The sequence below is a fragment of the Pseudochaenichthys georgianus genome, chromosome 14, assembly GCF_902827115.2.
Source record: "Pseudochaenichthys georgianus chromosome 14, fPseGeo1.2, whole genome shotgun sequence".
In the NCBI taxonomy this organism is placed as follows: domain Eukaryota; kingdom Metazoa; phylum Chordata; class Actinopteri; order Perciformes; family Channichthyidae; genus Pseudochaenichthys; species Pseudochaenichthys georgianus.
The window spans coordinates 15,054,976-15,069,654 of record NC_047516.1 but is presented as its reverse complement, the minus strand read 5'-3'; the positions used below and the strand labels follow the sequence as shown (position 1 = coordinate 15,069,654).

Here is a 14,679-nt window from a genome sequence, read left to right as displayed (position 1 = left end):
ATGTAATGGTACATTTAAGGGTATTTTTGTTTTGGATGACCTACATTTGAAATCAAAGTGTTGAAAAACTATTTTACGTGAATCCATTAAATCATGGTCACTATGGCAACGAAGTTTTTTTTTACTACGTCACTACCGGTAGAATTCGGGACGCCAGGATGTGCGCTGCTCGATGAATGAAACTGAACGGCAAACTTGATTCATTCATTCAACTTCCCGAAGTAATTTGGCAGTGTTTGTCCAGCATTACACGCTAGCTTGCCCTACCAGGTAAGGATACCAACACCTTGTAGCTTAGTGAGCTAATGCTAGCTTGTTGGCTAGTTGCCTGGCGTGTTTACATTGTTGCTAGTCACTGTTAGCCATCTCATGCTAAAAATATCAACAGCAGACACTGTCAAAGTGTCTGGTGGCATTTGGCCGTTGTTTCTTGAATCAGCCAGCCAAAACAACACATGTTTTGCAATAAGGATGGCATATTTTGCTCTATGTCTTTAATTATTAGCTACTTTCTACGTTTTGCTCAAGCAACAGCCAACAACAGTGTGGGATCCTGACACCTCTCCTTGTTTCTTTCCCCTTTATCTGTAAGGTACGTGTGCATGTATGTTACTGTAGCTGGAAGCATTTTAGCTTGAAAGGGTGTGCACTCGTATGCGCGCGTGCATTCTTCCAACTGCAGAGTGTGTATGTGTGTGAAGAGCCCGTTAGTGACATGTCAGTATCAGTGATCATAAAGTGGGGAGGTCAGGAGTACTCCATCAGTTCTTTGTCTGAGGAGGACACAGTAATGGACCTGAAGCAGTCCATCAAGAGCCTGACTGGGGTTCTGCCGGAGAGACAGAAACTACTAGGACTTAAGGTCAAAGGTGAGTGGTCACAAATGTTATTTTTGCCATACGATATCCAAACCAAGTGGACAATATTTTATTTTCTGTTGTGCCATCATTGTTGAATATAGAAACATCTCACCTAAATGATATCAGCTTCTGATCAAACAAATCCACCACTACGTTTCCCAAGGCTTTTTTATGTTGATCCAGATTCGTAGCATAAGCTGATGTTTTACAAACCAATTTCTGAGTCTGTTAACTGCTTGAGTGTCAAAGTTCTCCAACTGTCTGTAGTTTATACATTCTATTTAGTTTATTTGTGTTTTTTTAAAAAGCTAAATGAATCTCCCTTTTCTCCTTCTGTTCTTTCTCTCTTTCATTCCTGCTTCAGGTAAACCTGCAGAAGATGAGGTGAAGCTGGGCTCTCTGAAGCTGAAGCCTAACACTAAGATTATGATGATGGGTACCAGAGAGGAGAGCCTGGTAGGTGGCAGTGTGAACGAGAAGTTCACTGACTATACACATACATATTACTAGTTTCCCAATCAACAGGCTGTGTCCCTAAGAGAACAACTATCTTGGAGTTTAACCAAACCTGATAGTCATTGAGAGAGCATTTTTTCGTACTTGTTAGTTAATAGTTATGGTCACCATCTAGCTTTAATCTAATGGTCAATAAGTGGTGTGATGGATGATGATCCTGCTATTGCAGACCGTGCTTAAATTCAACAATATTGATTGTGGTACATTTTTTATAGTTGGGATAATCATGACACATATGTGACTTATGAAAGCTGTCTAGCTTGCTATTAAAGTGAAAAATAGGGCCTGTTAAAAAAAAAACGAAGATAGAGGACTATTATTAGATTACATTACATTATGTGGGTAATACAACATTTAATACATTTATTTAATTGTTTTATGATGGGGAGCTTATTATTTGTAATTGTCTTATTTAAGCTGGTTTGATTTCACTTAAGGATGAGTTCCATATTTTTGATGAATACTTATTTCAAAATGTTTTAACAAAACATAAAGTAAGGTTTCTCCATTATGTTTCGCGAACGCATGGATTTTGGCCCGAGTTAACTTGATATGAAAGGTTTAAATCGTCCCATGCCTAGTTGTGTCTAGGCTCCCCTTGGCTGACTGGTACACTTTAAAATGTTTTCTGTTTTGTGCAGGAAGAGGTTTTAGCCCCTCCCCCGGAGAACGATGACGTGGTCAATGACTTTGACATCGAGGAGGAGGTAATTGAAGTGGAGAACAGGTGAGCTATTCTAATGGGAATTCTATGTCTGTAAAGAAGCAAGATTTAACTTTTGAGAAAGCGTAAGGAAATATTTCTGAGAAACCAATGTTGTTCCGTGGCTGCAGAGAGGAGAACCTGGCTAAGATCGCCCGCAGAGTGAAAGACTACAAGGTGGAGGAAATGAACCCTCCGAGAGAAGGCAAGGGGCTTCTGGTCCTGGATGTGGACTATACACTGTTCGGTGCGTTACAGGGGCACAGACACTTGTCTTTTTTACGATATGATTGATAAACACCTGACTGTATGGCTTGTCTAATTATAGCATGCTAATAGTAAGAACTTTAACACTGCGTCTGCAATGTTTCTTCTTCTGACTAATTTAATATGGGTTACATCTGCAAGAGGCTCATCAGGTGGAAACTTGTATGAACACATTTTTTACATATTGATACAAAATCTTTATTTTGTAATGGAAGTCAATATATCAGGACACTTTCAAATGTATAATGCCATCACTGTTTGTGTAGTTGCTCGTTTAATCTGAACACCATGTATTCATGTCTGCCTATTTTTGCGTGTTCAGATCACAAGTCGTGTGCAGAAACGGGTCAGGAGCTGATGAGACCGTACCTTCACGAGTTTCTGACGTCAGCCTACGAGGACTATGACATTGTCATCTGGTGTATGTATCTCCTTTTGTTTTAGCTTTTCTTCCTTTTTTGAAGGAGGCTCTAGTTAACATATGTATGGCTGCAAAAATACTCTACCGCAGTTTCTTAAATAGTTTACTTTTTACTTTGTTTATTGGACAGTACAGTTGTTCTTGCCACTGAATGCCATCAGTACAACACTACCTCAGTTTTTTGCACAGAATCTTTTGGCCAGTTGTTCTTTTTGATTTCCTGTGTGTGCTCTTGCCCCAAAATATCTACTTGCTATAAATACATCTTAAATATGTGCTTTCTCTTCTCAGCTGCTACAAGTATGAAGTGGATTGATGCCAAAATGAAAGTAAGTATACCACTTGTGTTTGTGCTCAAGCTACATTACTACTGCCATTACTGTACTGTACCCTTTTCTGCCAAAAGGTGGCAGTGTTAATCAATTCAACCCACAGTTTTTTGGGTTAAGAGTGGAAGAGGACATAACACTGGTGTGTGTGTGTGTGTGTGTGTGTGTGTGTGTGTGTGTGTGTGTGTGTGTGTGTGTGTGTGTGTGTGTGTGTGTGTGTGTGTGTGTGTGTGTGTGTGTGTGTGTGTGTGTGTGTGTGTGTGTGTGTGTGTGTGTGTGTGTGTGTGTGTGTGTGTGTGTGTGTGTGTGTGTGTGTGTGTGTAGGAGCTGGGAGTAACAGACAACCCTAACTACAAGATTACATTCATGTTGGACAGTGCAGCGATGATCACGGTACATACCCCTAAGAGAGGGGTTGTTGAGGTTGGTACACACACTATAACATGTTTGTTTCGCTGCAGTTTCACATATTCCTTATACAAAGTTATTGTTCACAGCACAAGAAAGCGTTTATATTTAGCTGTTTTGCTCAATTAGGGATTGAGCCTTCATTTGTGCTGTATCCACAAATCCAGGTGAAGCCCCTGGGCGTGATATGGGGGAAGTATGGAGAGTTTTACAACAGGAAGAACACCATCATGTTTGACGACATTGGACGAAACTTCCTCATGAACCCACAGAACGGACTAAAGGTAGGCGGTCAGCATTATCGTCATTGTTTGACACGTACATTATGCCCATATTTGGCTGAATGTCATTGTTTGTTTGTGTGTGTGTGTGTGTGTGTTAGATCCGACCCTTCATGAAGGCCCACCTTAACAGAGAGAAGGACAGGGAGCTCTATAAACTGGCTCAATACCTCAAAGAAATCGCCAAGCTCGAGGACTTCAGTGGACTCAACCACAAACACTGGGAGAGGTAAGAACACATTGGAACTTCAAATGCTCGAAGCACCTGTTAGAAATTCCTTATACAATGAAAACAAATATGCTAGGTAAATGGTAAAAATGCCTACATAGTGTACATCCAAGACCTCCATCCAAGTGTTATGTTTACTTTAACATGTTTGTGTGTGTATGTGTGTAGGTACCTATCTAAGAGACAGCACCACTGAAATGGGACGGCATCCTGGGCAAAGACTTGAGATGGACGCTACCATCGCATCATCCAGTTCTCTTACACACACACACACACGCACACACACACACACACGCGTGCACACACACACACACACACACACACACGCGTGCACACACGCGCACACACACACACACACACACACACACACACACACACACACACACACACACACACACACACACACACACACACACACACACACACACACACACACACACACACACACACACACACACACACACACACACAAACTTTACTTCAATCCAATCCAACACTAACCCTGCAGCCACCAACGCTCAACAGCTCAGGTCTGAGATGGGCTTCCCAATTTGGATATTTGCATGTTCTGGCCAGAATCTTGGAATTGTTTTTTGCATTTGTTACAATAATAACTGCAGTTACCACACGTCCGTTTAGTGATCATAAAATACAATGTGTGGGCTAAACAAACTACCCTTATGTTTGAGGCAACATGCAACTGTGACCAATAAAATGCTACCTGCCTACTTCAGTCAGGAGTCTAAAATACATCTTATTTGAATCTGCTTGGCCTTCAGGATGGATGGATTGGTTTACAGCCATTTCTCTTTACAGGTAATGTGAAGTTGCTTGGCTTTCACTCAAAAGCTAACTTTGCTCTGACTATTAATCATTTCTGCTACACCAAGCAAGAAAACACAGATGCAAATATAATTTCACCAGGGTTAAAGTCAATAAGTTCTTTCCCACACCCCTGTACAAAATTGACTGAGATTAGCCATCGGAAAACACAATAATGCAAAATGAATGCAAAATGAAAAATAATAAATGTTAGTTCAACGAGAAAGATTTAACAAATGGGACATTTACTGTATTTTCTATCTGGCATGGTAAATCTGACGGTATTGAGAGTAAGGGTCAAACTTATGCTACAACACAATTTGATTTATGAAATAATATGCAATAATCCTCAATGTTACTGAGGCATTAACAGCCTTGAGATTGAGACCGGTTGTATCGAAAATACTATCAGAGAAATTGGCTGTCATGCATGTTGTGAGGGAAATCTTGTATGCAGGGGTCAGTGGACCCAGGCCTGTGGGCTGGGGGGGACGGGTGGACGGGGGTGTGTGCTTTGCCCATTGTTACATGCCAGCTCTGTTACGTGCAAAGGATTGGCTCTATTTTTATTTCATGCACAATTCTTTAATACATATTTGTGAGGTTACTTCATATGTTGATTAACAAAATGAGGACAAGGTGCTCGGAATGCAAGAAACTGATACTGGTAGCTGCTTCATTATTGAAATTAATTGTGTCTGCACTTATTGTCAAAGTGGATTTTAAGTTATGGATGAAGAAGAGAAAGGGAAAGTGTGCCCATCTTTATGATCAAGTAGCACCTGAAGCTCTTGGAAACATCAGGGATGTGATTTATTTTCAGATTTTGTCAAGTTTACAGCTCTCTTGGACATTTAACTCCTTTTTTCATTTCATGACACGATTCCTTGAGATCTGTCTTTTTATGTTTTCCTCATCACATCCCTGACATCGTGGCTGTAAATATGACAATAAACCTTTTTTTTGTACTTAAATGGACTGTGTTGTTTATCGTTCCTTAAATCACTTAAAATAGTAGAGTATTGACAGGAAATACCACTGCATTTGTACAACAAATAATCAAAAAGTGCAGTATATTAATGTTCATCAGTTTATTATGAAATGTTATGAAGAGACATTTTAGAAACAATTCTACAATGATAGTTATAAATAAGAGTTAAAAAGTGGTAAGATCAATTGATTCACTTGTGTTACAAATAATAATTGTATCCACATATGAAGTTCCATTAAGACAAATAGAGTGAGTACCAATAAATACTGTACAGGTATACATTCACTCCAAAAGCACAGCACCACTCTGTTGTGAGTAGCTTTAAAACAATTGGAAAATAGAGATAGAAACATATTTTCTTGCGTCCTTGTCTTCTTGCATACTTTATGGCTTTGGTCTGGTTCAAGAGCAGTCACTGTTTCCTTTATCCATTCTGTAGACAGAAGAAACATTAAAGATCAGATCCATGTTGGTGGCATGATTTTGTATCATTTGGATAAAACATAATCCCACCCATAAATGACTAAAACAGTTCTTACTCCCGATGGTAATAGTCATACTTACTTGCATTGGCTCCAGGGGCTAAATTGGCCTTCGGTGTATTTGTCCCGAGCTCGCACGCAGAAAACAAACTTATTGCTTTTGACCTTGACCTGATAATTGGTGTCCTGAGTTGTGTTAAGCTGCACAAAAGAAGAAAGGACACATTCAAGAGAATGAATTGTGGTTTAACTGCAAGTCAGCATATGGTTAGTGTGACTTTAATATAGTCTCATGTACATTGTGCATGTTTTGATTACCATTATGATCTCTTCACTGTCACAGGTATGATATCTTTTGACAATCTTGACCTGGAAGTCCAAGACAAAAAAGGTTCTGGGCACCTCCCAGGACTCGGGGTAGCTCCAGCTGAACACCTTCTCATCCCCCAGCTGCAGGTTAGGGAGTGTCTCAGGCCTCACTATGAAGGGTGAGGAGGGAGAGGAATGAGGTGGAGAAGGGTGAAACAAGCAGGATTATAACAGTAGGTAAAACAGAAGAAAATAAGCAGCGTCGGGGGAGTTTGGGTATACTACCAACAACTTTTTACTTTGGAAGAAGTTGAATTACAGCGAAGCTAGTGTGGGGAGGAATCTAGTTTGTTTTACTAAATATATGTAGAAATAGCAGTCTTAACTACTCTGGATTAAAAACAAATTGTCAATGTATGTGATACAAAATTATAACTAAACATTACACAAAAAAGTCACATGCCAGCTAAAAATAATTATATGATCTATTGAATTCATTTAGAAATGGCAGCCCTTTTAAATTAAGAATAAACAAAACTCCACTAAAATGTTTCCAACTTAAACACAGGTCTACAAAATGATCTAAAACAATGATAAAAAGCATAAATAGCGGGCCTATATTTGTATTCGTCAGAGCAACCAAAGATGGCTAAATACAATAGAGAAGCAATTTGTGAAAAAAATAATTCCTAATAACAGTCATTTACAGTTAAAAGTAATTTAACCACTTAAATCACGTTGCAAATATTACAAAAAATGTAGTCTTTTTAATATTCTTAATCCTTCACAACATTTCTGCTCCATGCTGCCTCTTTTTAAAGCAGCATAACTCTCCACTTTGAATATGGTATTGTCATATTTTATTACATTTCACTGCACTCAGTTTCCTACAGAACTATATTTTGTGTAAATATTGTCTTTATTTTTCATTTGTTGCAATAGTCTTAGCTTTTTTTTCTTCGCTTGAATAATTAATTTTGTAGGTAACGTATTCTTCTTTCTGTGTCTCTGTATGCTTACACCAAAGCAAACTCCTAGTATGTGTAACCCTACTTGGTGATACAACTGATTCTGACATGTTTAATTAAGCTACTCCCAATAAGAAGACACAAAATACAATCACTTACCGATGTCTCTCAGGTAGAAACTCCTGGCGTAGGCCTCGAGGAGAGAGAAGTTGTGGATGTAGATGGTGAGGGAGATGCTGCTCTGTTCCTCTTGGAATGGGCAGCGGTTCTCATGGCAGTGAATCTCTGATCCATTAGCATCCAGCTCACAGGAAATCCTCTCTGAATTACTAGATTGAAGACAAACTGGTTGGAACAATACTATCTAAAACAGGTAACATGTCCTATTCCTGATTGAAATGAGCACAGATCATTAGGATGAGTGTTGTGTGAGCTATGACGTCCTCACCGTTCTACTTTCACCAGGAGCACGGCGGCGTTGGTTCTGTACTGCGTTCTGGTCCAGGAGCAGTTGAAAGAGCCGTTATAGTTCGCTGCTTCACAGTGGATCTCACCTGGAGGAACAGAAACACAGTTAGCACTCTGAGTCCCTCTCTTTGTGTTCAATAATATTGTGAAGACTTTATCTCTATGTGTTGCGTTGAGAGCACTTTATATTGAAGGTCCCAGCATAAAATTAAATGCATTAAATCATTGCAAACTTAAATTCAGGACATTTATTGTATGACTGCGAACAAGCCATCAAACTGAGGAGAGGATTGTCAGCTTCATAACAGCCGCCTCACTATATTTCACATTTTGTTCAAGCAAATGGAAAAGGTATTTTTATCTGGAGTACACAATACTTTTGTGGACTAGGAGCAACACGTTTGGTGTTTTCTCTGACAATATGGTGATGGGTGTCAACTTTGGTTTGGTTAATTTATTCCGAAGTAATTTGATCAAAGTATCCACATTAATGTAACAACGACACTGCTGTCTTGCTCGTTTCTTCCTCTTCATGTCAGTTGTTTTCCCTTCCCATCATCCCTCTGCTACTCCTTTCATCCACTTGGTTTTGACATGTTCCCCACTCCTCAAGGTAAATGTCTGTTGTGTTGCTTGTTTTATAATAATATTTTCTTCCTCTGGCATTCTCTTCTTATCTCAGCTCTTCGCTGACATCCATAAAATATCTCACATAAAATGCATACTGTTTCTCGGTCTATTTTATGTTTTTTTAAATGTTTTTCTCCTTGCTGCCATACTCCATCTGTCTTATCTTACCCTTTCCAGAGGGGTTTTCTTCCAGTATCACAGTCTTGTTTTCTGGGTCTAGTTGGACCAGGATCACGGTGTGGTTGAGGTATTCTCCGTTCTGGCCGAGGTGACATGAGTAATTTCCTCCAGCCAACTCCTTCACCAGCACCTTGATGTCGTTTCCCAGCAGACCTGGCACTATTTCACCTAAAACAAGGACATAGGTCAATGTACATTAATGCTTCACTACTTTAAAGAAACACAGATGAAATTGCTATTCGACTGAAAAAATACTTGTTTTAATAGAAAATGTCCTGTAATCTCTCTTAAAGGTCTCCTTTTATGCTCTTTTGTATCAATATATTATAGGTCTTGGATATATACAAAACATGTCTCTGAACTGTTTGGCTGAAATACCAAACAGATCGTGCATTGTGTAGCATCCCATAATCCCCTCTGTTTCAGCCCTGTTTCAAAAGGGCTGATTCTGTGTCTGTTACTTTAGATGAAAATAAGGAGCCACTCCCCACACCCCACATATTTGGTTAAAAATAACACAATGGTGCTCTAGGAGGAGATTCAGGTGATAAGGTGGGGGGTGTTACCTTGGTTGCTGATTGGCTAATGGTTACACAAGCCAAAAAATCGTTATGACATCATAGAGTGGCCAAAATCTGATCAGCTCATTTTCAGACAGGTTTTTATATAAATGGATCAGGACAGAAAGTGAGCAACATTTTTTTCCTGAACCTTTCAGAATCTCTTTACACAGAGGGGACACATGTTTTGCATATTAGGTGACCTTTAAAAGTATCAGTCTTTGTAGAAGTATAACTAAAAGTAGTAAAAGTTGTTTTACCGTCTTTCTTCCAAACCACAGCTTGGTTTTCATAAGCTCCTCCACAGCTCACAGTAACGTTCACCTCCCTGCTCACACCTTTAGACCTCTTCAGCACCAGAACTAGTTCAATCAAAGACACACACAGGTTTGGATCAACATTTACTGTATGAAAGGCAAAGAGAAAAATGGAGAGGAAGATTAATAGTCAGTAGAGAAAGGAGGAGTTACCAACCATTATCCATCAGAGTCTCTACTTCGCCTTGGTTACTGTCAGAGCTGGCGTAGCAAAGACCAGCGTACAGGACCACGAGGAACAGTGCACGCATCTGGAAGAAAATGTAATAAGGTAAGTGGAATCAAACTTCTAAAAGTGTTTTATCACCTCTGTTTGGGAGATGTACCTGAACAGAGGAAAATGTATTTGCTTGAACCTCAACTGCTCAGCTGGTTTTGATAACAAACTGTTTTTCACCACCAGGTTAAAAAATATGATTTCACCTAGAACTATAATAAAGGTTGTTTTCATAGTTTCTAATATGTTTATATTCTAATTATACAACTAAAGTGAAATTAAGTTACAAAGTTAATTAATTGTTACAAAGTACAATATATATGTGTGAAGAGAAAATGTATTTGGTTTCCCAAAAAGGAAATTCCAACAAAGCAGTGGTGCTAAACTGGTTTACCTTGTGATACCTTAAAACGAAATATGGGAATGGATGGCCAGTTAAACACAAACTATATACAATGGTTAGCTACTATGAAATACAGACTATACAGTATTTCTCTCCCACATAGCATAGCATGAGACCACACTCAACCACCAGACTCTCTCCGGACCTTTTACAGTAAGAGCAATTGCCAGCATTTAATATTTCTGCTAGGAATTTTTGTTTGCGGGTTTTGTATCACTGTCATAGTAACTCAAAATGGCCTTGCACATATAACCAAATTGGATATTTCCCTTGCTTCAGTCTCTCTTCATGAGGACATTTCATCAAGCCATCCAACAGCAGATGGCACCAAATTTCAATTGCATTTTTTATATTTGTCGTACCATTTTGGGCTTGAGTTAAAAGACGCACTGCTAGTGTTGCTTTGTTGTGGTGCTCAGATCAAAGATTTAGCAATCCTGTCAGCGGCCTCTGTGAGTGCACATAAGAAGAGAGCCACAGAAATTGCTTTTTGGTTTATGACCCCAAATATCTCTGCATTTTAAACAAACAAACCATAGGAATTCTCATCCTGTAGAACTTTGATAGAGTTTTAAAGTAGATTGGCCAATCATACATTTTATGGATCATTGTCTGCTTCAAAGTCAACGTTTCTTTGGGGACCAAAGAGGTAGAGTGGGTCATATATTAATAACGGGGTTTGTGGTTCAATCACTTTGCTGATTTTCAACCAGCTATACATTGTTGGGATATTTGAGCAATATCTAGAGGCGACCTCCGGGGGAAACAGGAAAGCCCATGCTGAATTGGCAACAATTGCAGCTTCTAAAGTTGTATTTATTGTTATATCATAGACAAAAAAAATACAGTTTTTTTGCATTTATTATTTATTACATTACATAAAACTGTTAACCTCTAATAAGAAACAAAGAACTCCTATAAGGAGAATTAAAAAAAAATACACAGGCCTACTTTAAAATAAATTAAACACAGCACTTGGGGAGTCCTCTGCACATTTGAAGGAAAACAAATACAATTCAAATGGACCCACTTTGAAATAGTGTTAATTTCGTCAGCTATTTTTTAATTTACTTTTAGTCTTAGTCCTGTGTGAAATGTTCTTTTTAGTTTTAGTCATATTTAGTCACCTTCATCCTGTTTTTATTTAGTCAAGTTTTAGTCGACTAAAAGTCTGAGCATTTTAGTCTTATTTTAGTCGACTAAAACAGTAAACATTTTAGTCAAGATTTAGTCGACTAAAAGTCTGAGCATTTTAGTCGTATTTTAGTCAAAGAAAACTAATTATTTTAGTCTACTTTTTGTCAATGAAAACTGTTGAGTCTTTTTTAGTCATCAGATCATTGTAGAAACAGTGACTGCTTGTGACCTCAAGCTGTTTTAGTTTTTATTTTAATATTTAGGATGCTGATGAAAAGATACTAGCGAGTACAGTTATTAATTAACTGGTAACTCTAAAATGCCTTTAAGTAATTTCAATATTTGCACTGCAAGTAACTACACGGAATAAACGGAAAGGTTGACTCTAATTAAATGTATTTTGTCAACGAATTTCACATAAGTGTATTAGGATAGTTGCACGCAGTAATGTTACATTTAATAGGTTCAATTTAATATTATTGCTTTCAACAAACCTAATACAGTTATGTGAAATCTGTTGACATAATACATTTAATTAGAGTCAACGTTTTCCAGTGTCGTTAATGATGTTGTGTTCCCATTGAGTGTTTAAGGTGTGCCTTGTAGATATTGTCTGAATTATTAAGAATCTGGCAATTTCTTTCTAAAGAGTAAAATGCTAATGTGTGAAACAGGTGTTAATCTCAGAATACATACATAATACATGTACAAGAAACTAACATAGATAACAGAAATAAGTACATGAGAACTTACCTTGACAACTGGACTTGACCCAAAACTTTCCCTTCAATCTGATCTGATGAGGATGCCAGAGAGGAAGGTTCAGTTTGTCTGAATCAACTCCTCATGCTGTGGCTGTATTTATACGGACAGAAGCAGAACGAGGTTGAACGATTTGAAAACCCCCAAGAGGAACTCTCTCACAAAGATGTGTATGCGTGTGTGTGTGTGTGTGTGTGTGTGTGTGTGTGTGTGTGTGTGTGTGTGTGTGTGTGTGTGTGTGTGTGTGTAAATACCAGAGCTGATCATGTTAGATCCTTGTCCATCATTTGGAAAAGGATCAGTTTAAATAATTATGAAGCAAAATAACATGTCATGATATTTCTTCACCCATCACACTGTTTTCCATCTCGTGATTTAGGCAATCATGAGAAAGATGCAGTAAATCCAATTCATTAAAAAACATATTCCCATGAGAAATTGTGTGCATGGTTTTGCAGCCACAAAATCCATTGTGGAGGAAGTCATGAACAACCCAAGAGACAGAAACCTCTAAGAAAGGGAACTGGAAAAGCTCTAGAATGTGCACATGACAGTGGGGCGGCTCAAACAGGTACCTTGGAAAAATGGTCATCAGAGTTCTCAGGAACAGCAACAAGAAAGAAAAAGTTGGACGGATAAAACCTACATTCAAGTGGAAAAGAGAATGGAAACACTCGGATGAAATAAAGATGAAAACGGTTTAATAAACATCACAAGAGGGCAATTTAGATAAGGTTTGAGAACAAAATGTTTCTTTGCCTATATAGAAAACCAAGTGATGTGTACAGAGTGATATAGAGGATTTTTCATTCAGCTTCGGTCTTAACCACTAACATTTTACTACGCCACTGAAGGTATCTCTGCAGCAGACCATTTCCTAGAAGTACACCTCTAATGTATTTATAGTTCTAGAGATTCAACTTAGCTGTGTGCTTGTTAAAAAAGGTAATAGAAGACTTATGCTCAGCGTTTGTGGTTTCAACAACATGTCCTTTGTATTCATAGATTCATTTGTACTAGTATGTTGTCACTTTACTTCTTCTTGGCACTACATTTGATACCATAGACTTGTCCCAAACTTCACTCTGAAAAAAAACTGAAAACTTCCAACACACCTCCCCTGACACTGAATCATAATCCCACCATAAAAGCTTCCATACTGAAATGTGTCAACACAGAGACATATGACGTTGCGACCTCGATCAGGTGAAAGATGGAGTATTTCCCAAAAAAAGCCACAATTAAAGAGGCCACTGTGAGGGCTAGAGATGAAATGCCACACTGACCTAATAATGTATTCACTTCCCCTCTGCCCGTCACTCATGACCTTTCACATTTAATAGCATGAAAGTGGATCATTAAATCTTCTTCCACATGGTTGACTGAGAAGCCTTGTTTAAAAGTGATATGATATACTGCAGAAAGCCTGTTAGCTGTCAGGTCTCTTCCTCATTATATCATTGATTTAAAGGACATTTGTGTTTTTGCTCAGCTGGCAGAACTTCTCTAAAACACAATGCTAACAGTGTCTTATTTTCCCTAGAACATGCATCACAGAGATTTATTTTTAAAGGAATGTTCCATGTTCTGTCAGGCTGGAATAAACCACAATTAAAAGAAGTAATAGTAAGTAAGAGTAAGAGGAAGATTAGTAAGAGGAAGTAAGAGGAAGTTGGAAAAAGGAAAAGAGGAAATCAAAGGAAAGGTGAAGCTGTTCTGCTATGAGTATATTTACTGTGAAAAAAAGAGCCTGACGTCCTTATCAGCTCGCATAGAGGTCACTACAGTGGACAGCTATTCAAAAGGTGTTTTCTTGTATATGCATTGTTTTTTTTTGCATAGTTGCACCATCAGCCACTACATAGGACCCTATAGAATCATCCCATACACTGCCACTCAGTGCCAAGTCAGTGTAAGTGCATGATACATGTCTCTAAACCAAGATGGACGACAGAAAGCCACATGGACCAAGTCATCTATATCTTGCCAATCCTTTTATGGAAAGCGTCCCCTGCAGGTATAACAAAGGTGGTGACATCAAGTAACAACTAAGGAATCATATAATTCATAAATTATCAAAGTATTGATTTTATGTTTGCACGAAATCATGATTAACCACCTGTCCACTACAGTGGACGTCATGCATCACTGGCTATATTTCAACTACAATTCGTACGGGTACTGCTGCTGTTGTTTCCAGGGCCGTCCCTCCCTACAGGCAGATCATGCAGACTGTGTGGGGCCTCACCTTGTGGAGGGGGCCACACCTTGCGGAGGGGGGCCTCATCTGAGGCGCACCTATGCGCTTATGTGGCGCAATTAGGGTGGCGCGGCAGTTTCGCCGCTGCGAGGCTCCACTAGCACTCATCAAATAACTGTGCGTGGGGCCTCAAATTGGCCCCTGACCCTGGTTATTTTT

General features: G+C 38.8%; 2 protein-coding genes across 2 annotated transcripts; one reads left to right on the top strand and one right to left on the bottom strand.

Moving 5' to 3' along the window:
* Nucleotides 1–142: 142 nt before the first annotated feature.
* On the top strand, nt 143–5,810 carry ublcp1 (ubiquitin-like domain containing CTD phosphatase 1). The gene is made up of 11 exons (XM_034099454.2): nt 143–270; nt 593–869; nt 1,225–1,316; nt 2,018–2,103; nt 2,211–2,326; nt 2,669–2,767; nt 3,059–3,096; nt 3,421–3,519; nt 3,672–3,788; nt 3,887–4,014; nt 4,183–5,810. The coding sequence occupies exons 2-11, from the start codon at nt 716–718 to the stop codon at nt 4,208–4,210; spliced, it is 957 nt and encodes a 318-aa protein (XP_033955345.1). The 5' UTR covers nt 143–270; nt 593–715; the 3' UTR covers nt 4,211–5,810.
* Nucleotides 5,811–5,963: 153 nt separating this feature from the next.
* On the bottom strand, nt 5,964–12,332 carry il12bb (interleukin 12B, b). The gene is made up of 9 exons (XM_034099612.2): nt 12,252–12,332; nt 9,899–9,992; nt 9,685–9,786; nt 8,853–9,032; nt 8,035–8,140; nt 7,746–7,915; nt 6,628–6,788; nt 6,392–6,510; nt 5,964–6,260 (listed from the first exon to the last, which is right to left on the bottom strand). Exons 2-9 carry the CDS (start codon nt 9,990–9,992, stop codon nt 6,230–6,232), a joined length of 963 nt encoding a protein of 320 aa, XP_033955503.1. The 5' UTR covers nt 12,252–12,332; the 3' UTR covers nt 5,964–6,229.
* Between the last annotated feature and the right edge of the window lie 2,347 nt (nt 12,333–14,679).